Source organism: Physella acuta, unplaced genomic scaffold (genome assembly GCF_028476545.2).
Source record: "Physella acuta isolate Inbredline_101_S28 unplaced genomic scaffold, ASM2847654v3 ptg000608l, whole genome shotgun sequence".
Lineage (NCBI taxonomy): Eukaryota > Metazoa > Mollusca > Gastropoda > Physidae > Physella > Physella acuta.
The window spans coordinates 237,782-259,488 of NW_026732127.1; the positions used below are offsets into that span (position 1 = coordinate 237,782).

A 21,707-nucleotide genomic window follows, 5' to 3' on the forward strand; every position below is an offset into this window, starting at 1 on the left:
CTTATAATTTAGTACATATTAAAACTTTTGATTACGACACATTTTAATAGGGCTACTGCCAGGCTACTGGTCTGAATTCTACAAGGGTCCAAAATATTGCACTATACTTGGTATGCAAAAATTTGAAAAAAGCGCATATTTTCAAACGCTTTTATTTGACTTGCTTCCTCTGTCGTCACTCTGTCCGAAACATCATCATCACCATCACCATCATCATCATCAACATCATCATCATATCATTTTTTCTCCTCTCTAGCCCTGGGGAGCAGAGGGCAACACTTTTCCAGCGGATTCGGTTTTGGGCTGACCCTTTATCTGTGGCCATGTAAGCCCAGCTGTCCTTGTCTCGTCCTCTACGGTGGCCTCTACGGTGACCTCTACGGTGACCTCTACGGTGGCCTCTACCGTTTCTTCTCCGTGATCTCTTTGGCCGACCCACAATCACTTCGTGCGTAATTCTATTCTAGTCTACCAGATTCTATTCTATTTTAAAAAGTCTAAGTAATTAATAATTGATTAAAAATCATGTCTATATCCCTAGTTGCCATCCCCCAGTAGTCTTATTATAAATATATTGGAGAAAGTTCAGGGTAGACAACTCCCGCTTAATTTTTTGTTTCCTTATTCCCTTAATTGTGTTTAATAAATTAAAGTAAAGCGTGATCTCCCTTAATCTTTCTCGTGTATTACATTTTTAAATATATATAACTAGGCATGCTGCCCAGCTTCGCTTAGGCTTTCGAAAACATTGAGAATTTTGAATGCTTAATTAATTCGCCCGAGGGACGGTCTACGACCTCAGGAGTTATGAAGAGGTTCCTACATGGACATTTTTTTTTTTCGGTTTATAGCTCATATAAAGGCGCCGGTCGGTCGAGGTCAGTTTTGACCCACTCATCGTAGACTTTTCGGCCAACCGGCCCCCGTGTTCCGTCGCCCCAAGGCAAGATCCTGCCAAATTTGAAGCGCCTGCGGCACCGGGAAGTGCCCTATCGGACACCCGACAACTTTGCTTTTATATTATAGAGATTAGCAAATTGCATAGATAAACAAAGATTTCAATAAAGTAATTAAGGTCTGAAATACTTTAATATAGAAATGTATTATTTGAATAGATTCTAGATCTAGGTAGGGTCTACATCTGTGTAAGTCTAGTTTTTCATTAGATCTAGATGATCTATAATATTTAGATCTAGATGATCTAGAATATCTAGATCTAGAATCCTATTAGAATTTTTTTTAAGTTTAGCCCGAGCAAAATAAAAAAAAATAGATAATCAAGTTTGACTTGGTGTGTCTTGAACCCGCACCACCTGCGTGGTTTTAAGTACACTGTCATTTTAAGTACACTGCTATTTAGGCACCTTATAAAACACGGAGAATGAAAGACGCATTTTAAAATCTTATCTTACGCGAATATGCCTATTCTTTCAAATTAATTTTTTTATCCCAAATTAGCCAGTTCCAAACAAAGATTTTGTATAAAATAATTAAGTCTTGAAATAGTTTAGGCCTAATATAGAAATTTATTTTTGGAATAGATTCTAGAGTAGTTAGAGTCTAAATCTAGATCTTAGCGTCTACACGTCTAGTTATTGCGTAGATTTAGATCTAGTCTAGATCTACAATCTAGAATCCAAATAAATAAAATAAATTTTATGAGTTTAGGCCGGAAAAATTGTATTGTATACATTTCATAGTGTACGTAGATCTAAATCAAATTTGAATGAAATAGTTCATTTCTTTTTATTCTAAACACGGCAGATGACGTCATTAGTTAATGCATAAACATTAGTGACGTCACAGTTTTATGCGTTCTTTTTCACATCTTTAAATGCTTTTCCGGTTGCATAAATAATACTGTTTCTCTACATTCGAATACGCCTTTATTTTTCTTCTTTAAATAAAATTGTGGTTATACATTTAAAACATCTAACATATTATTTTCAACAAAAGTCCGTATAAAGTTCTTCATATATCGCTGCATTTTCTGACGTGATGTCCGGCGAAAATATTTTGCGGACAGACAGACAGAGAGAGAGAGAGAGAGAGAGAGAGAGAGAGAGAGAAGTGCGAACGTGGCCCATTATATATTAGGATTACATAGAGTCGTACACCAAATGAACAGTGTTTCTTCCAGACTTTTTTCTCCGGGGGGGGGCACTTTAAATTTTCAGGGGGCAATCAACATTTTTCAGGGGGGGGGGGGGGGCGGACACTAGTAAAAGTATATGTTTACTATATAAAATCCATTTCGTTTGGGGGTGGGGCGGTAGACTTTTTTCGGGGGGTCTCAGCCCCCCCCCCGAAGAGATGCTTGGAAGAAACTCTGCAAATGAACAATAAAAAACGTGTGTATAAATTGAAAGTAATATTCATCTATTAGATCTTATACTTACCAATGAAATGTTGTCTATGTAACGGAGATAGTACTCAAGTTGAAGGGTTCACGAGTAAAAAGAGTAAAGTACCGCTTCCGGTTTCCGAAAATCGTTTCAAAATTTGCCAGAAACCATCCACTCATGATATATCTAACAGCTACCTATGTCATTCTGACATGACTCCTGCTTCTTGTGATTCGTGTTCCTTGATACGGCTGAAAACTGTCGAATACTTTTCCCGCTCCGTCACCAAACGTCTGCTGCAGCACGCTGTGTGGTTCCTGCTGGCACTCGTGGCCTTTCACGTCTGCCTGCTGGTGCACGTGCTCTGGCACGGTGCCATCACGCGACGGCACATCCTGTCCAGACAGTTTACAACTCGTGGTCTAGCAGATCTGAGATCGACAGACCATCAGTGGTCCACACAGAGGAGCCCAGAATATGACGAGATATTTGATCAGCATCAACCCCAGCAGCCACAAGACGAGGCTACGAGAGTACAGGAACTGAGCGCACGACGCATCATCTCTCTACAGGAGTACAGGGCCGGGTCACGGACAGGTAACTCTCTGGTAGACGACTATGGGTCAAATAACGTGTCGGCACCTGGCGAGATGGGGAGGGCGGTGGACTTGACCCAGGTTGACCTGACCCAGGTGGACGTGACCCAGGTGGACCTGACCCAGGTGAACCTGACCTTGGTGGAGCTAGTCGGTCGGGCCATGGCTGAGTACAACATCAATACCCTAGCTAGTGACGTCATACCTCTCAACCGCCTGGTGCCAGATTCACGGATCATTGGGTAAGGCAGTCAAGTGTGACAGTCAAGCTAGTGTGTCAGTCAAGTGTGATAGTCATGCTAGTGTGTCAGTCAGTCAAGTGTGACAGTCATGCTAGTGTGTCAGTCAGTCAAGTGTGACAGTCATGCTAGTGTGTCAGTCAGTCAAGTGTGTCAGTCATGCTAGTGTGTCAGTCAGTCAAGTGTGACAGTCATGCTAGTGTGTCAGTCAGTCAAGTGTGTCAGTCATGCTAGTGTGTCAGTCAGTCAAGTGTGACAGTCATACTAGTGTGTCAGTCAGTCAAGTTTTACAGTCATGCTAGTGTGTCGGACAGTCAAGTGTGACAGTCATGCTAGTGTGTCAGACAGTCTAGGGGTAAGGCAGTCAAGTGTGACAGTCATGCTAGTGTGTCAGTCAGTCAAGTTTTACAGTCATGCTAGTGTGTCAGACAGTCAAGTGTGACAGTCATGCTAGTGTGTCAGACAGTCAAGTGTGACAGTCATACTAGTGTGTCAGTCAGTCAAGTGTGACAGTCATGCTAGTGTGTCAGTCAGTCTGGGGTAAGGCAGTCAAGTGTGACAGTCAAGCTAGTGTGTCAGTCAGTCAAGTGTGACAGTCAAGCTAGTGTGTCAGTCAGTCAAGTTTTATAGTCATGCTAGTGTGTCAGACAGTCAAGTGTGACAGTAATGCTAGTGTGTCAGTCAGTCAAGTGTGACAGTCATACTAGTGTGTCAGTCAGTCTAGTGTGACAGTCATGCTAGTGTGTCAGTCTATTTCGTCAGTCAGCTTAGATAGTCAGTCTATTTTGTCAGTCAGCTGAGATATTAGTCTATTTCGTCAGTAAGCTTAGATAGTCAGTCTATTTTGTCAGTAAACTTAGATAGTCAGTCTATTTTGTCAGTCGAACTTAGTCTTTTTCGACAGTCAGCTTAGATAGTCAGTCTATTTTGTCAGTCAGCTTAGATAGTCAGTCTATTTCGTCAGTAAGCTTAGATAGTCAGTCTATTTTGTCAGTCAGTTTAGATAGTCTATTTCGTCAGTAAGCTTAGATAGTCAGTCTATTTCGTCAGTAAGCTTAGATAGTCAGTCAAGTTTTTCAGTCTAGCGAATCAGTCTTTCTACTGTATCAGTCGAGTGGGTCGGTCCAGTGGGTCGGTCGGGTGAGTCAGTCAGTCTGTCAGCCAGTCCGTCAGTCAGTCGTGTTAATGTATGAGTGACAGCGTTATACTGACGGTGTATGACTGACACGAACGTGCTTGTCATATCCAACTGCTGACAGATGCGAGCAGCTTCAGTACCCGACAGAGCAACTGGCCACCGCCTCAGTCATCATCCCCTTCCACAACGAGTGGCCCTCCGTCCTGCTTAGGACCGTCTACAGCTTGCTCAACAGAAGTCCGCGGCGGAACATTCGAGAGATCATCCTAGTGGACGATGCCAGCACTTTAGGTAGGCTTTTTTTTTTCCCCTGGGACTTGTGCCCTCTCTAAAAATATTAAATCTTCATCAGTAGTTTGACATTTAAAAAAAAATGTCTCTCAATGGTCAGACGGTCGTTCACTTTTCAGGTTGTTCAATATTATTTTTAATTTATAGAAAATCATTTGTATACTCATTTTAGTGCATTTTTATAAAAGCTTTTTACTAAAAAGTTTGTATGCATTTTGTTTTCAATACTTTAAAAAAAATTCATAAAAAACGTTTTAATAACAAGCTTTTATGTAATGATGCACTAAAAAGTAGAAAATAAATTATAGACTACTATTTAAATTACTATAAAGAAAAGCGTGGGTCACTTTAGTACCGATTGGATACCTTTACTAATATTTGAGAAGAGACCCACGCTTTTCTTTATTGTAATTTAAATAGTAGTCTATAATTTATTTTCTACTTTTTAGTGCATCATTACATAAAAGCTTGTTATTAAAACGTTTTTTATGAATTTTTTTTTCAGTACTTTACATGTTTTATTTACAATAGAGTTACATGACTAAAAACCATTGCGCGCCTACCGAACATCACGTTCAGTAGGCGCGCAATGGTTTTTGAACGCAGCCATTGAAGCTATTGAAGGTGATGACGCGTGTGGTGTGGTTGGCTAGACATGCCTACTAATTCGGTCCAAATTTTAATTAATTCATAAAAAATTAATTAGGCATCCAATTAAGTCAAATTTAGTTTCAGATTGCATTGTCTTCATGTCTTGACCCACGTGCCAACTGTGAATCGTATCGGTCAAGTAGAACTGTCCGAATTTTCACTCCTGCGTTTCCGTCTAGACTGACGACAGAGGAAGTGAGTTAAATAAAAGCTTGTAAGAATTAATACAATAGAGTTTCAAGACTAAAACAATTTTCGCACCAAATGAACTCGATAAAACGCGTAAAATAATGTGGTAAATAGGGGCAATTTAAATTAATTGTATAACTATTAATTAAGCATCCAATGGAAAAAAATATTAAATCAGCCTGCATTGTCAAAGAAAGAAACAAAGAAACAAAGAAACAAAGAAACAAAGAAACAAAGAAACAAAGAAACAAAGAAACAAAGAAACAAAGAAACAAAGAAACAAAGAAACAAAGAAACAAAGAAACAAAGAAACAAAGAAACAAAGAAACAAAGAAACAAAGAAACAAAGAAACAAAGAAACAAAGAAACAAAGAAACAAAGAAACAAAGAAACAAAGAAACAAAGAAACAAAGAAACAAAGAAACAAAGAAACAAAGAAACAAAGAAACAAAGAAACAAAGAAACAAAGAAACAAAGAAACAAAGAAACAAAGAAACAAAGAAACAAAGAAACAAAGAAACAAAGAAACAAAGAAACAAAGAAACAAAGAAACAAAGAAACAAAATAACAAAGAAACAAAGAAACAAAGAAACAAAGAAACAAAGAAACAAAGAAACAAAGAAACAAAGAAACAAAGAAACAAAGAAACAAAGAAACAAAGAAACAAAGAAACAAAGAAACAAAGAAACAAAGAAACAAAGAAACAAAGAAACAAAGAAGCAAAGAAGCAAAGAAGCAAAGAAGCAAAGAAGCAAAGAAGCAAAGAAGCAAAGAAGCAAAGAAGCAAAGAAGCAAAGAAGCAAAGAAGCAAAGAAGCAAAGAAACAAAGAAACAAAGAAACAAAGAAACAAAGAAACAAAGAAACAAAGAAACAAAGAAACAAAGAAACAAAGAAACAAAGAAACAAAGAAACAAAGAAACAAAGAAACAAAGAAACAAAGAAACAAAGAAACAAAGAAACAAAGAAACAAAGAAACAAAGAAACAAAGAAACAAAGAAACAAAGAAACAAAGAAACAAAGAAACAAAGAAACAAAGAAACAAAGAAACAAAGAAACAAAGAAACAAAGAAACAAAGAAACAAAGAAACAAAGAAACAAAGAAACAAAGAAACAAAGAAACAAAATAACAAAGAAACAAAGAAACAAAGAAACAAAGAAACAAAGAAACAAAGAAACAAAATAACAAAGAAACAAAGAAACAAAGAAACAAAGAAACAAAGAAACAAAGAAACAAAGAAACAAAGAAACAAAGAAACAAAGAAACAAAGAAACAAAGAAACAAAGAAACAAAGAAACAAAGAAACAAAGAAACAAAGAAACAAAGAAACAAAGAAACAAAGAAACAAAGAAACAAAGAAACAAAGAAACAAAGAAACAAAGAAACAAAGAAACAAAGAAACAAAGAAACAAAGAAACAAAGAAACAAAGAAACAAAGAAACAAAGAAACAAAGAAACAAAGAAACAAAGAAACAAAGAAACAAAGAAACAAAGAAACAAAGAAACAAAGAAACAAAGAAACAAAGAAACAAAGAAACAAAGAAACAAAGAAACAAAGAAACAAAGAAACAAAGAAACAAAGAAACAAAGAAACAAAGAAACAAAGAAACAAAGAAACAAAGAAACAAAGAAACAAAGAAACAAAGAAACAAAGAAACAAAGAAACAAAGAAACAAAGAAACAAAGAAACAAAGAAACAAAGAAACAAAGAAACAAAGAAACAAAGAAACAAAGAAACAAAGAAACAAAGAAACAAAGAAACAAAGAAACAAAGAAACAAAGAAACAAAGAAACAAAGAAACAAAGAAACAAAGAAACAAAGAAACAAAGAAACAAAGAAACAAAGAAACAAAGAAACAAAGAAACAAAGAAACAAAGAAACAAAGAAACAAAGAAACAAAGAAACAAAGAAACAAAGAAACAAAGAAACAAAGAAACAAAGAAACAAAGAAACAAAGAAACAAAGAAACAAAGAAACAAAGAAACAAAGAAACAAAGAAACAAAGAAACAAAGAAACAAAGAAACAAAGAAACAAAGAAACAAAGAAACAAAGAAACAAAGAAACAAAGAAACAAAGAAACAAAGAAACAAAGAAACAAAGAAACAAAGAAACAAAGAAACAAAGAAACAAAGAAACAAAGAAACAAAGAAACAAAGAAACAAAGAAACAAAGAAACAAAGAAACAAAGAAACAAAGAAACAAAGAAACAAAGAAACAAAGAAACAAAGAAACAAAGAAACAAAGAAACAAAGAAACAAAGAAACAAAGAAACAAAGAAACAAAGAAACAAAGAAACAAAGAAACAAAGAAACAAAGAAACAAAGAAACAAAGAAACAAAGAAACAAAGAAACAAAGAAACAAAGAAACAAAGAAACAAAGAAACAAAGAAACAAAGAAACAAAGAAACAAAGAAACAAAGAAACAAAGAAACAAAGAAACAAAGAAACAAAGAAACAAAGAAACAAAGAAACAAAGAAACAAAGAAACAAGGAAACAAAGAAACAAAGAAACAAAGAAACAAAGAAACAAAGAAACAAAGAAACAAAGAAACAAAGAAACAAAGAAACAAAGAAACAAAGAAACAAAGAAACGAAACAAACATTCAAGTTACGTTATCACGATGTACTACAATTTGGAAAGATTAAAATTGAATTGACCTATTAAAGTTTTGGTGGTGGTTTTCGGTGTGTGCTCATACTAAGATGCCGGGATTCAGTTAATCCCACTGGGATATGTACTCTGTATTCTTAGCCAAGAAAATGTTTTAATCGCATTATTGGGTGGAATTTTATGACATCTTTGACTGCAAATACAAGCACTTCCAAAGAGAAGTAAATCAAATATTTGTTGAAAATACCAAGTTACCGCCCTTGACTGTTCGTTGACCATGGATGGCAGTTAGAAAATGATGAGCACAATTAGAGCAAATCATTTACACCAGGGATGGCTTTCGATTGAGTTGCCAGTGTTTTAACTGGGTTAGAGCTGCCATCTTCAGTTCAACTTTTTAGACACGTGAACTCATGTAGAGTGATCAGACATGTGCTACTACGGTGTTGTAATGTGCTACTACGGTGTTGTAATGCGCTACAACGGTGTTGTAATGTGCTACTACGGTGTTGTAATGTGCTACTACGGTGTTGTAATGCGCTACAACGGTGTTGTAATGTGCTACTACGGTGTTGTAATGTGCTACTACGGTGTTGTAATGTGCTACTACGGTGTTGTAATATGCTACTACGGTGTTGTAATGCGCTACTACGGTGTTGTAACGCGCTACTACGGTGTTGTAATGTGCTACTACGGTGTTGTAATGCGCTACTACGGTGTTGTAATGTGCTACTACGGTGTTGTAATGTGCTACTACGGTGTTGTAATGTGCTACTACGGTGTTGTAATGTGCTACTACGGTGTTTTAATGTTCTACTACGGTGTTGTAATGTGCTACTACGGTGTTGTAATGTGCTACTACGGTGTTGTAATGTGCTACTACGGTGTTGTAATGTGCTACTACGGTGTTGTAATGTGCTACTACGGTGTTGTAATGTGCTACTACGGTGTTGTAATGTGCTACTACGGTGTTGTAATGTGCTACTACGGTGTTGTAATATGCTACTACGGTGTTTTAATGTTCTACTACGGTGTTGTAATGTGCTACTACGGTGTTGTAATGTGCTACTACGGTGTTGTAATGTGCTACTACGGTGTTGTAATGTGCTACTACGGTGTTGTAATATGCTACTACGGTGTTGTAAAGCGCTACTACGATGTTGTAATGCGCTACTACAGTGTTGTAATGTGCTACTACTGTGTTGTAATGTGCTACTACTGTGTTGTAATGCGCTACTACAGTGTTGTAATGTGCTACTACTGTGTTGTAATGTGCTACTACTGTTTTGTAATGTGCTACTACGATGTTGTAATGCGCTACTACAGTGTTGTAATGTGCTACTACTGTGTTGTAATGTGCTACTACTGTGTTGTAATGTGCTACTACTGTTTTGTAATGTGCTACTACTGTGTTGTAATGTGCTACTACTGTTTTGTAATGTGCTACTACGGTGTTGTAATGTGCTACTACGGTGTTGTTATTCCCCAGAAAACCTGCACGACTACCTGGACGAGTACCTAGACACACATCTGCCCCACGGTCTCGTGCGAGTCATTAGACTCCACCAGCGGGTCGGTCTCACTAAGGCGCGCATGCGCGGGTCTCGTAAAGCTACAGGGGATGTTCTAGTCTTTTTGGATAGTCACATGGAGGTCAACATCAACTGGTAGGTCATAGGTCGGAGGTCAACATCAACTGGTTGGTCATGGGTCGGAGGTCAACATCAACTGGTAGGTCATAGGTCGGAGGTCAACATCAACTGGTAGGTCATGGGTCGGAGGTCAACATCAACTGGTAGGTCATAGGTCGGAGGTCAACATCAACTGGTTGGTCATGGGTCGGAGGTCAACATCAACTGGTAGGTCATAGGTCGGAGGTCAACATCAACTGGTAGGTCATAGGTCGGAGGTCAACATCAACTGGTAGGTCATGGGTCGGAGGTCAACATCAACTGGTAGGTCATAGGTCGGAGGTCAACATCAACTGGTAGGTCATAGGTCGGAGGTCAACATCAACTGGTTGGTCATGGGTCGGAGGTCAACATCAACTGGTTGGTCATGGGTCGGAGGTCAACATCAACTGGTAGGTCATAGGTCGGAGGTCAACATCAACTGGTTGGTCATGGGTCGGAGGTCAACATCAACTGGTAGGTCATAGGTCGGAGGTAAACATGAACTGGTAGGTCATAGTAAGGTTACTATAGCTACTATGGTATCTGCCTTATCGTCTACAATGTCATCCACCTCTTCATCAAATTACCAGGCTCCCCCCGCTGTTGCATGAAATCGCCAAAGACAAGACAGTTGTGGCCATGGCATCGCTCGACTACATCCAGCACGACACATTTGAGTATCGATACTACAAGGATTTTCATGTTCGATATGGCTGGTCGTGGAACATGGTGTTCTTTGAACGATTATTTCCTGACGATCTAATCGGCCCAGACCCGCGCGATCCCCGAGAGTAAGTTAGTGTGTCAGGTTTAGCTGAGATACTGTTTAACATTGTCACGTTAGTTCAATGGGTGTTAGGTTTAGCTGAGATACTGTTTAACATTGTCACGTTAGTTCAATGGGTGTTAGGTTTAGCTGAGATACTGTTTAACATTGTCACGTTAGTTCAATGGGTGTTAGGTTTAGCTGAGATACCGTTTAACATTGTCACGTTAGTTCAATGGGTGTTAGGTTTAGCTGAGATACTGTTTAACATTGTCAAGTTAGTTCAATGGATGTCAGGTTTAGCTGAGATACTGTTTAACATTGTCACGTTAGTTCAATTGGTGTTAGGTTTAGCTGAGCTACTGTTTAACATTGTCACGTTAGTTCAATGGGTGTTAGGTTTAGCTGAGATACTGTTTAACATTGTCACGTTAGTTCAATGGATGCCAAGTTTAGCAGAGGTACTCTATAAAATTGTCATTTTAGTTTAATGGGTTACATATGAAATAAACTGTTAAAAGAAAGTTGAATGCACTCTGCTGTTGTATTACGTCTATTGCCAAATTCAGTTATCTACCTTGGACTACATGATTTTCATTTGTTCCAACGATTCTGTCGTATTCTTACCTATTTATCGATTTGTACGTCGTTATTGTGTTATATAAAACATTTTGTTGTGAACACACGGACACGCCTTTCGGGTGATCCGACGCGTAGCGCAACATATCAGACAAACAGACAAACACGCACAAACAGGTTTCAAAACAAGACTGAATGAAACAAAGACTCGTTGAAACTAAAAGAATTTAATAGTATCTACACTATCTACACCTAACACAGTCTATTCTAAACACAAAATACACAAGCTAGTAAAACTATGATACAGTAGTATAGACCTAACCTATACTAGCCTTGATCTGGACGAAACTGAGGCAATCACACACGTTTTCATAAACTGGTACCAACCGGACTATTACAATTCATTGCACGTGGACTGAACAAGGACGAACGGGATAGGGTACCAAGAACAAATAACATTCACCACTATTCATCCAACCCATACATCCCCTTTCAGTTCTTTGTCGTTAAGCGTTATTTTTAACAGTTCTACTTCAGTATAGCGTTCTTTGAAAGTTGTATTTTGTTGGCGGACGAAAACCTAGTTCTAAAGCTGAAAACCAAACTTGTAAACATTTAAAGCTGTACTGTAAAGCTGTCAAGATGTGTCCATCTGGTTCTAGGGGACCGTCCATGGTGGGCTCAGCTTTTGCTGTGGACAGAAACTACTTCATGGAACTAGGCGGCTATGATGAGGGCATGAGCATTTGGGGTGGGGAGAACATTGAGATGTCATGGAGGGTGAGTACGGGGGGGGGCATGTACAGGGGAGGGTGGGTCATGTAAGGGGGGTGGTAGGTCATGTAAGGGGGGGGGGGGGTCATGTACAGGGGGGCGGGTGGTGGGTCATGTACAGAGAAGTGTGGGTCATTTACAGATTTACAGGGGGGGGTGGGTCATGTACAGGGGAGGGTGGGTCATTTTTATGGTGGGTGGTAATGTATCAGGTAGTGTATGTCATGTAATTGTATGACGAATAGTTAGAATGATATAAAGAATGATCTAGAAAAAAATTCGTGAAATCATGGGCTAACCCTTAATAATGCTGAAAAAGATTTATTTAAAGCTGGAAAATAATGGAACTTATGAACACTGTGAAGCTATTAAAAACAGAAACGTGCTTTATTTTTTGTCACTTCACCTGAGCTATCATCTTCCAGGTGTGGTTGTGTGGTGGACGCCTTCTGCATGTGCCTTGCTCTAAAATAGGTCACATAGCACGTGGGCAGCCCTACACGTTTCCGGGCGGGCGGCAGGCGATAGAGGACTTCAACTACAAGCGGGCGGCCGTCGTTTGGATGGGGAATTACACCAGGTTTCTCTACAGCATCCATCCAAACATGAGGGTAAATTCTCGACATCTGGCTTGTATGTAGGTCATGGGGGTAACTTTCTTCTCGACCTCTGGCTTGTATGTAGGTCATGGGGGTAACTTCCTTCTCGACCTCTGGCTTGTATGTAGGTCATGGGGGTAACTTTCTTCTCGACCTCTGGCTTGTATGTAGGTCATGGGGGTAACTTCCTTCTCGACCTCTGGCTTGTATGTAGGTCATGGGGGTAACTTTCTTCTCGACCTCTGGCTTGTATGTAGGTCATGGGGGTACATTCCTTCTCGACCTCTGGCTTGTATGTAGGTCATGGGGGTAACTTACTTTTCGACCTCTGGCTTGTATGTAGGTCATGGGGGTAACTTCCTTCTCGACCTCTGGTTTGTATGTAGGTCATGGGGGTAACTTTCTTCTCGACCTCTGGCTTGTATGTAGGTCATGGGGGTAACTTTCTTCTCGAACTCTGGCTTGTATGTAGGTCATGGGGGTAACTTCCTTCTCGACCTCTGGATTGTATGTAGGTCATGGGGGTAACTTTCTTCTCGACCTCTGGTTTGTATGTAGGTCATGCGGGTAACATTCTTTTCGACCTCAGTAACTTTTTTTAAATCAATTATTGACCCATCAAACAGGACCTAGAATGGGGTAACTTTCTTTTAAATCAATTCTTGACCCATCAAACAGGACCTAGAATGGGGTAACTTTCTTCTAAATCAATTCTTGACCCATCAAACAGGACCTAGAATGGGGTAACTTTCTTCTAAATCAATTCTTGACCCATCAAACAGGACCTAGAATGGGGTAACTTTTTTTTAAATCAATTCTTGACCCATCAAACAGGACCTAGAATGGGGTAACTTTCTTTTAAATCAATTCTTGACCCATCAAACAGGACATAGAATGGGGTAACTTTCTTCTAAATCAATTCTTGACCCATCAAACAGGACCTAGAATGGGGTAACTTTCTTCTAAATCAATTCTTGACCAATCAAACAGGACCTAGAATGGGGTAACTTTTTTTAAAATCAATTCTTGACCCATCAAACAGGACCTAGAATGGGGTAACTTTCTTCTAAATCATCTCTTGACCCATCAAACAGGACCTAGAATGGGATAACTTTCTTCTAAATCAACTCTTGACCCATCAAACAGGACCTAGAATGGGGTAACTTTCTTCTAAATCAACTCTTGACCCATCAAACAGGACCTAGAATGGGATAACTTTCTTCTAAATCAACTCTTGACCCATCAAACAGGACCTAGAATGGGGTAACTTTCTTTTAAATCAATTCTTGACCCATCAAACAGGACCTAGAATGGGGTAACTTTCTTCTAAATCAACTCTTGACCCATCAAACAGGACCTAGAATGGGGTAACCTTCTTCTAAATCAATTCTTGACCCATCAAACAGGACCTAGAATGGGGTAACTTTCTTTTAAATCAATTCTTGACCCATCAAACAGGACCTAGAATGGGGTAACTTTCTTTTAAATCAATTCTTGACCCATCAAACAGGACCTAGAATGGGGTAACTTTCTTTTAAATCAACTCTTGACCCATCAAACAGGACCTAGAATGGGGTAACTTTCTTCTAAATCAATTCTTGACCCATCAAACAGGACCTAGAATGGGGTAACTTTCTTCTAAATCAATTCTTGACCCATCAAACAGGACCTAGAATGGGGTAACTTTCTTCTAAATCAATTCTTGACCCATCAAACAGGACCTAGAATGGGATAACTTTCTTCTAAATCAACTCTTGACCCATCAAACAGGACCTAGAATGGGGTAACTTTCTTTTAAATCAATTCTTGACCCATCAAACAGGACCTAGAATGGGGTAACTTTCTTTTAAATCAATTCTTGACCCATCAAACAGGACCTAGAATGGGGTAACTTTCTTTTAAATCAATTCTTGACCCATCAAACAGGACCTAGAATGGGGTAACTTTCTTTTAAATCAATTCTTGACCCATCAAACAGGACCTAGAATGGGGTAACTTTCTTTTAAATCAATTCTTGACCCATCAAACAGGACCTAGAATGGGGTAACTTTCTTTTAAATCAATTCTTGACCCATCAAACAGGACCTAGAATGGGGTAACTTTCTTTTAAATCAATTCTTGACCCATCAACCAGGACCTAGATGTCGGTGACGTCAGCGAGCGAGATGACATCCGAGTGCGCCTAGAGTGTCGAGACTTCAGCTGGTACCTGTACAACGTCTGGCCTGAGCTTAACGTGTACGACGAGAAGGTCCTGGCCTGGGGGAGGGTCAGTCACGTCATCTTGGTCGAGCTTAGCTCTAGAAATTCTGGTCTAACGTGTCAGCTTCAACTGACAACTATTGTATTTCACATCTGACATCTAGTGTGTCTGACATCTGACATCTAGTGTGTCTGACATCTGACATCTAGTGTGTTTCACATCTGACATCTAGTGTGTCTGACATCTAACATCTAATGTGTCTGACATCTGACATCTGACATCTAGTGTGTCTGACATCTGACATCTAGTGTGTCTGACATCTGACATCTGACATCTAGTGTGTCTGACATCTGACATCTAGTGTATTTCACATCTGACATCTAGTGTGTCTAACATCTGACATCTAGTGTGTCTGACATCTGACGTCTAGTGTGTCTGACATCTGACATCTAGTGTGTCTGACATCTGACATCTAGTGTATTTCACATCTGACATCTAGTGTATTTCACATCTGACATCTAGTGTGTCTGACATCTGACATCTGACATCTAGTGTGTCTGACATCTGGCATCTAGTGTGTCTGACATCTGACATCTAGTGTGACTGACATCTGACATCTAGTGTGTCTGACATCTGACATCTAGTGTGTCTGACATCTGACATCTAGTGTGTCTGACATCTGACATCTAGTGTGTCTGACATCTGACATCTAGTGTGTCTGACATCTGACATCTAGTGTGTCTGACATCTGACATCTAGTGTGTCTGACATCTGACATCTAGTGTGTCTGACATCTGACATCTAGTGTGTCTGACATCTGACATCTAGTGTGTCTGACATCTGACATCTAGTGTGTCTGACATCTGACATCTAGTGTGTCTGACATCTGACATCTAGTGTGTCTGACATCTGACATCTAGTGTGTCTGACATCTGACATCTGACATCTAGTGTGTCTGACATCTGACATCTAGTGTGTCTGACATCTGACATCTGACATCCAGTGTGTCTGACATCTGACATCTAGTGTGTCTGACATCTGACATCTAGTGTGTCTGACATCTGACATCTGACATCTAGTGTGTCTGACATCTGACATCTAGTGTGTCTGACATCTGACATCTAGTGTGTCTGACATCTGACATCTAGTGTGTCTGACATCTGACATATAGTGTGTCTGACATCTGACATCTAGTGTGTCTGACATCTGACATCTAGTGTGTCTGACATCTGACATCTAGTGTGTCTGACATCTGACATCTAGTGTGTCTGAAATCTGACATCTAGTGTGTCTGACATCTGACATCTAGTGTGTCTGACATCTGACATCTAGTGTGTCTGACATCTGACATCTAGTGTGTCTGACATCTGACATCTAGTGTGTCTGACATCTGACATCTAGTGTGTCTGACATCTGACATCTAGTGTGTCTGACATCTGACATCTAGTGTGTCTGAATCTGACATCTAGTGTGTCTGACATCTGACATCTAGTGTGTCTGACATCTGACATCTAGTGTGTCTGACATCTGACATCTGACATCTGACATCTAGTGTGTCTGACATCTGACATCTAGTGTGTCTGACATCTGACATATAGTGTGTCTGACATCTGACATCTAGTGTGTCTGACATCTGACATCTAGTGTGTCTGACATCTGACATCTAGTGTGTCTGACATCTGACATCTAGTGTGTCTGACATCTGACATCTAGTGTGTCTGACATCTGACATCTAGTGTGTCTGACATCTGACATCTAGTGTATCTGACATCTGACATCTAGTGTGTCTGACATCTGACATCTGACATCTAGTGTGTCTGACATCTGACATCTGACATCTAGTGTGTCTGACATCTGACATCTGACATCTAGTGTGTCTGACATCTGACATCTGACATCTGGTGTGTCTGACATCTGACATCTGACATCTAGTGTGTCTGACATCTGACATCTAGTGTGTCTGACATCTGACATCTGACATCTAGTGTGTCTGACATCTGACATCTAGTGTGTCTGACATCTGACATCTAGTGTGTCTGACATCTGACATCTAGTGTGTCTGACATCTGACATCTAGTGTGTCTGACATCTGACATCTAGTGTGTCTGACATCTGACATATAGTGTGTCTGACATCTGACATCTAGTGTGTCTGACATCTGACATCTAGTGTGTCTGACATCTACATCTGACATCTAGTGTGTCTGACATCTGACATCTAGTGTGTCTGACATCTGACATCTAGTGTGTCTGACATCTGACATCTAGTGTGTCTGACATCTGACATCTAGTGTGTCTGACATCTGACATCTAGTGTGTCTGACATCTGACATCTAGTGTATCTGACATCTGACATCTAGTGTGTCTGACATCTGACATCTGACATCTAGTGTGTCTGACATCTGACATCTAGTGTGTCTGACATCTGACATCTGACATCTAGTGTGTCTGACATCTGACATCTAGTGTGTCTGACATCTGACATCTGACATCTAGTGTGTCTGACATCTGACATCTAGTGTGTCTGACATCTGACATCTAGTGTGTCTGACATCTGACATCTAGTGTGTCTGACATCTGCCATCTAGTGTGTCTGACATCTGACATCTAGTGTGTCTGACATCTGACATCTAGTGTGTCTGACATCTGACATCTAGTGTGTCTGACATCTGACATCTAGTGTGTCTGACATCTGACATCTAGTGTGTCTGACATCTGACATCTAGTGTGTCTGACATCTGACATCTAGTGTGTCTGACATCTGACATCTAGTGTGTCTGACATCTGACATCTAGTGTGTCTGACATTTGACATCTAGTGTGTCTGACATCTGACATCTAGTGTGTCTGACATCTGACATCTAGTGTGTCTGACATCTGACATCTAGTGTGTCTGACATCTGACATCTAGTGTGTCTGACATCTGACATCTAGTGTGTCTGACATCTGACATCTAGTGTGTCTGACATCTGACATCTAGTGTGTCTGACATTTGACATCTATTGTGTCTGACATCTGACATCTAGTGTGTCTGACATCTGACATCTAGTGTGTCTGACATCTGACATCTAGTGTGTCTGACATCTGACATTTAGTGTGTCTGACATCTGACATCTAGTGTGTCTGACATCTGACATCTAGTGTGTCTGACATCTGACATCTAGTGTGTCTGACATCTGACATCTAGTGTGTCTGACATCTGACATCTAGTGTGTCTGACATCTAGTGTGTCTGACATCTGAGTACAAAGTCTAGTCACCACTGGGAGCAGTAAACCACCGGTCTTGATTAAATCTATTGAGCACGGGTCATGGGTCAAGGGTCACGGGATGAATGAAATGACCACAGGTCATGGGATGAATGAAATGACCACGGGTCATGGGATGAATGAAATGACCACGGGTCATGGGATGAATGAAATGACCACGGGTCATGGGATGAATAAATTGACCACGAGTGGCCTTTGTAAGTGCCATGTGTGTCTACAGGTCATGAACCCAGCAACAAACACTTGTTTTGACACGGCCAATTTCATGTACCAGGACAGAGGGCCCCTCAACCTGAGGTCATGTGACCAGCCTCTGAATATCCAGGTGGGTGGATGGGGGGTGGTGGTGGGGGAGGGGGGTACTTGTTTCAAGGTATTTAAAGTCTTTAATTTCTCATTTTGGTTTGTCGTCTGATGTTGGTCTGTGATGTAATGTCTGATGTTGGTCTTTGATGTAATGTCTGATGTTGGTGTTTGATGTAATGTCTGATGTTGGTGTTTGATGTAATGTCTGATGTTGGTGTTTGATGTAATGTCTGATGTTGGTGTTTGATGTAGTGTCTGATGATGGTGTTTGATGTAATGTCTGATGTTGGTGTTTGATGTAATGTCTGATGTTGGTGTTTGATGTAATGTCGGATGTTGGTGTTTGATGTAATGTCTGATGTTGGTGTTTGATGTAATGTCTGATGATGGTGTTTGATGTAATGTCTGATGATGGTGTTTGATGTAATGTCTGATGTTGGTGTTTGATGTAATGTCTGATGTTGGTCTGTGATGTAATGTCTGATGTTGGTGTTTGATGTAATGTCTGATGTTGGTGTTTGATGTAATGTCTGATGTTGGTGTTTGATGTAATGTCTGATGTTGGTGTTTGATGTAATGTCTGATGTTGGTGTTTGATGTAATGTCTGATGTTGGTATTTGATGTAATGTCTGATGTTGGTGTTTGATGTAATGTCTGATGATGGTGTTTGATGTAATGTCTGATGATGGTGTTTGATGTAATGTCTGATGTTGGTGTTTGATGTAATGTCTGATGTTGGTCTGTGATGTAATGTCTGATGTTGGTGTTTGATGTAATGTCTGATGTTGGTGTTTGATGTAATGTCTGATGTTGGTGTTTGATGTAATGTCTGATGTTGGTGTTTGGTGTAATGTCTGATGTACGTGTTTGATGTAATGTCTGATGTTGGTGTTTGATGTAATGTCGGATGTTGGTGTTTGATGTAATGTCTGATGTTGGTGTTTGATGTAATGTCTGATGATGGTGTTTGATGTAATGTCTGATGATGGTGTTTGATGTAATGTCTGATGTTGGTGTTTGATGTAATGTCTGATGTTGGTCTGTGATGTAATGTCTGATGTTGGTGTTTGATGTAATATCTGATGTTGGTGTTTGATGTAATGTCTGATGTTGGTGTTTGATGTAATGTCTGATGTTGGTGTTTGATGTAATGTCTGATGTTGGTGTTTGATGTAATGTCTGATGTTGGTATTTGATGTAATGTCTGATGTTGGAGTTTGATGTAATGTCTGATGATGGTGTTTGATGTAATGTCTGATGATGGTGTTTGATGTAATGTCTGATGTTGGTGTTTGATGTAATGTCGGATGTTGGTGTTTGATGTAATGTCTGATGTTGGTGTTTGATGTAATGTCTGATGTTGGTGTTTGATGTAATGTCTGATGATGGTGTTTGATGTAATGTATGATGTTGGTGTTTGATGTAATGTCGGATGTTGGTGTTTGATGTAATGTCTGATGATGGTGTTTGATGTAATGTCTGATGTTGGTGTTTGATGTAATGTCTGATAATGGTGTTTGATGTAATGTCTGATGTTGGTGTTTGATGTAATGTCTGATGATGGTGTTTGATGTAATGTCTGATGTTGGTGTTTGATGTAATGTCGGATGTTGGTGTTTGATGTAATGTCTGATGTTGGTGTTTGATATAATGTCTGATGTTGGTGTTTGATGTAATGTCTGATATTGGTGTTTGATGTAATGTCTGATGTTGGTGTTTGATGTAATGTCTGATGTTGGTGTTTGATGTAATGTCTGATGTTGGTGTTTGATGTAATGTCTGATGTTGGTGTTTGATGTAATGTCTGATGTTGGTGTTTGATGTAATGTCTGATGTTGGTGTTTGATGTAATGTCTGATGTTGGTGTTTGATGTAATGTCTGATGTTGGTGTTTGATGTAATGTCTGATGATGGTGTTTAATGTAATGTCTGATGTCGGTGTTTGATGTAATGTCTGATGTTGGTCTGTCATCTGAATATGATGTTGGTCTGTCAGGGCTTCTCGCTACACACTGATGGCCTGTTGAGGGCGACGATGCACTGTGTGGTAGCCTCAGACAGTGCAGACAGTGCAGACAGTGCTCACCTACAGATTGAAGATTGTTACATGGGTGCAGCTGACGGCTGGATCTATAACCAGGTCAGTGATTTATTTGACCTACTGCTCCATGTGCATCATAACTGAAACTGTTGGAAAAGACTCACATGTTAAGATATCAGATTTGATTTTTTGGAATTGTTTGTCAAGTTATTAGATTTGTTTTTAGAATTGTTTGTTAAGATATTAGATTTGTTTTTGGAATTGTTTGTTAAAATATTAGATTTGTTTTTAGAATTGTTTGTTAAGATATTCGATTTGTTTTAGAATTGTTTGTTAAGATATTAGATTTGTTTTTGGAATTGTTTGTTAAGATATTAGATTTGTTTTTGGAATTTGTTAAGATATCATAGATTTGTACAACTTATAGCACTATTATATTTAAAACTCGTATGACATGAACAGCAACTTATGACATTAACAACTGCAACTTATGACATAAACAACTGCAACTTATGACATTAACAACTGCAACTTATGACATAAACAACTGCAACTTATGACATGAACAACTGCAACATATGACATTATCAACTGCAACATATGACATTATCAACTGCAACATATGACATTATCAACTGCAACATATGACATGAACAACTGCAACATATGACATGAACAACTGCAACATATGACATGAACAACTGCAACATATGACATGAACAACTGCAACATATGACATGAACAACTGCAACTTATGACATGAACAACTGCAACATATGACATGAACAACTGCAACATATGACATGAACAACTGCAACTTATGACATGAACAACTGCAACATATGACATGAACAACTGCAACATATGACATGAACAACTGCAACTTATGACATGAACAACTGCAACTTATGACATGAAGAACTGCAACTTATGACATGAACAACTGCAACATATGACATGAACAACTGCAACATATGACATGAACAACTGCAACATATGACATGAACAACTGCAACATGTGACATTGATGTACTGTGACGTGTATTCTGGCCTCCAGACACAGATCATCCACCAGGAGAGCGAGCTGTGTGTGGCGGCAGCAGATCTCGGTCCAGTTCTGGAACCATGCAACTCGTCGTCCTTGAACCAGAATTGGATATTTGTACCTTACACGTGGAACAGCTAACGACTTCTATTGTAAACAAAATCTAGTGACGTAACGGACATTTATCAAGAAAATTGAGCTTGAATGATAGCTTGCAACTGTTGAAATATTATTGAAGAGAACTGTCGATTAGAAAGCTGTAGCCTTCTTTTAGTCCTCAGGAGAGCTGTAGTTATAACCCTTAGCTTCCTAGGAGATGTGTAGTTGTAGCCCATTGCTACCCATGAGAGCTGTAGTTATAACCCTTAGCTTCCTAGGAGATGTGTAGTTGTA

The 21,707-nt window shown here is 39.3% G+C and overlaps 1 protein-coding gene across 1 annotated transcript; it reads left to right on the forward strand.

Annotated features, from left to right (window-relative positions):
• The first annotated feature begins 53 nt into the window (after positions 1 to 53).
• On the forward strand, positions 54 to 21,524 carry LOC131947832 (inactive polypeptide N-acetylgalactosaminyltransferase-like protein 5). Its single transcript, XM_059309169.1, has 11 exons — positions 54 to 325; positions 2,539 to 3,183; positions 4,440 to 4,609; positions 9,551 to 9,728; positions 10,325 to 10,525; positions 11,742 to 11,859; positions 12,279 to 12,464; positions 14,587 to 14,721; positions 18,142 to 18,246; positions 20,225 to 20,368; positions 21,327 to 21,524. The coding sequence occupies exons 2-11, from the start codon at positions 2,558 to 2,560 to the stop codon at positions 21,453 to 21,455; spliced, it is 1,992 nt and encodes a 663-aa protein (XP_059165152.1). The 5' UTR covers positions 54 to 325; positions 2,539 to 2,557; the 3' UTR covers positions 21,456 to 21,524.
• The last annotated feature ends 183 nt before the right edge of the window (positions 21,525 to 21,707 follow it).

Bases quoted from the DNA above. Each gene is read 5' to 3' on its own strand.
- LOC131947832 (XM_059309169.1), top strand. From the start codon at position 2,558: ATGACTCCTGCTTCTTGTGATTCGTGTTCCTTGATACGGCTGAAAACT. The intron at 3,184-4,439 runs GTAAGGCAGTCA...AACTGCTGACAG, and splicing joins CCAGATTCACGGATCATTGG to ATGCGAGCAGCTTCAGTACC. The intron at 20,369-21,326 runs GTCAGTGATTTA...TCTGGCCTCCAG, and splicing joins ACGGCTGGATCTATAACCAG to ACACAGATCATCCACCAGGA.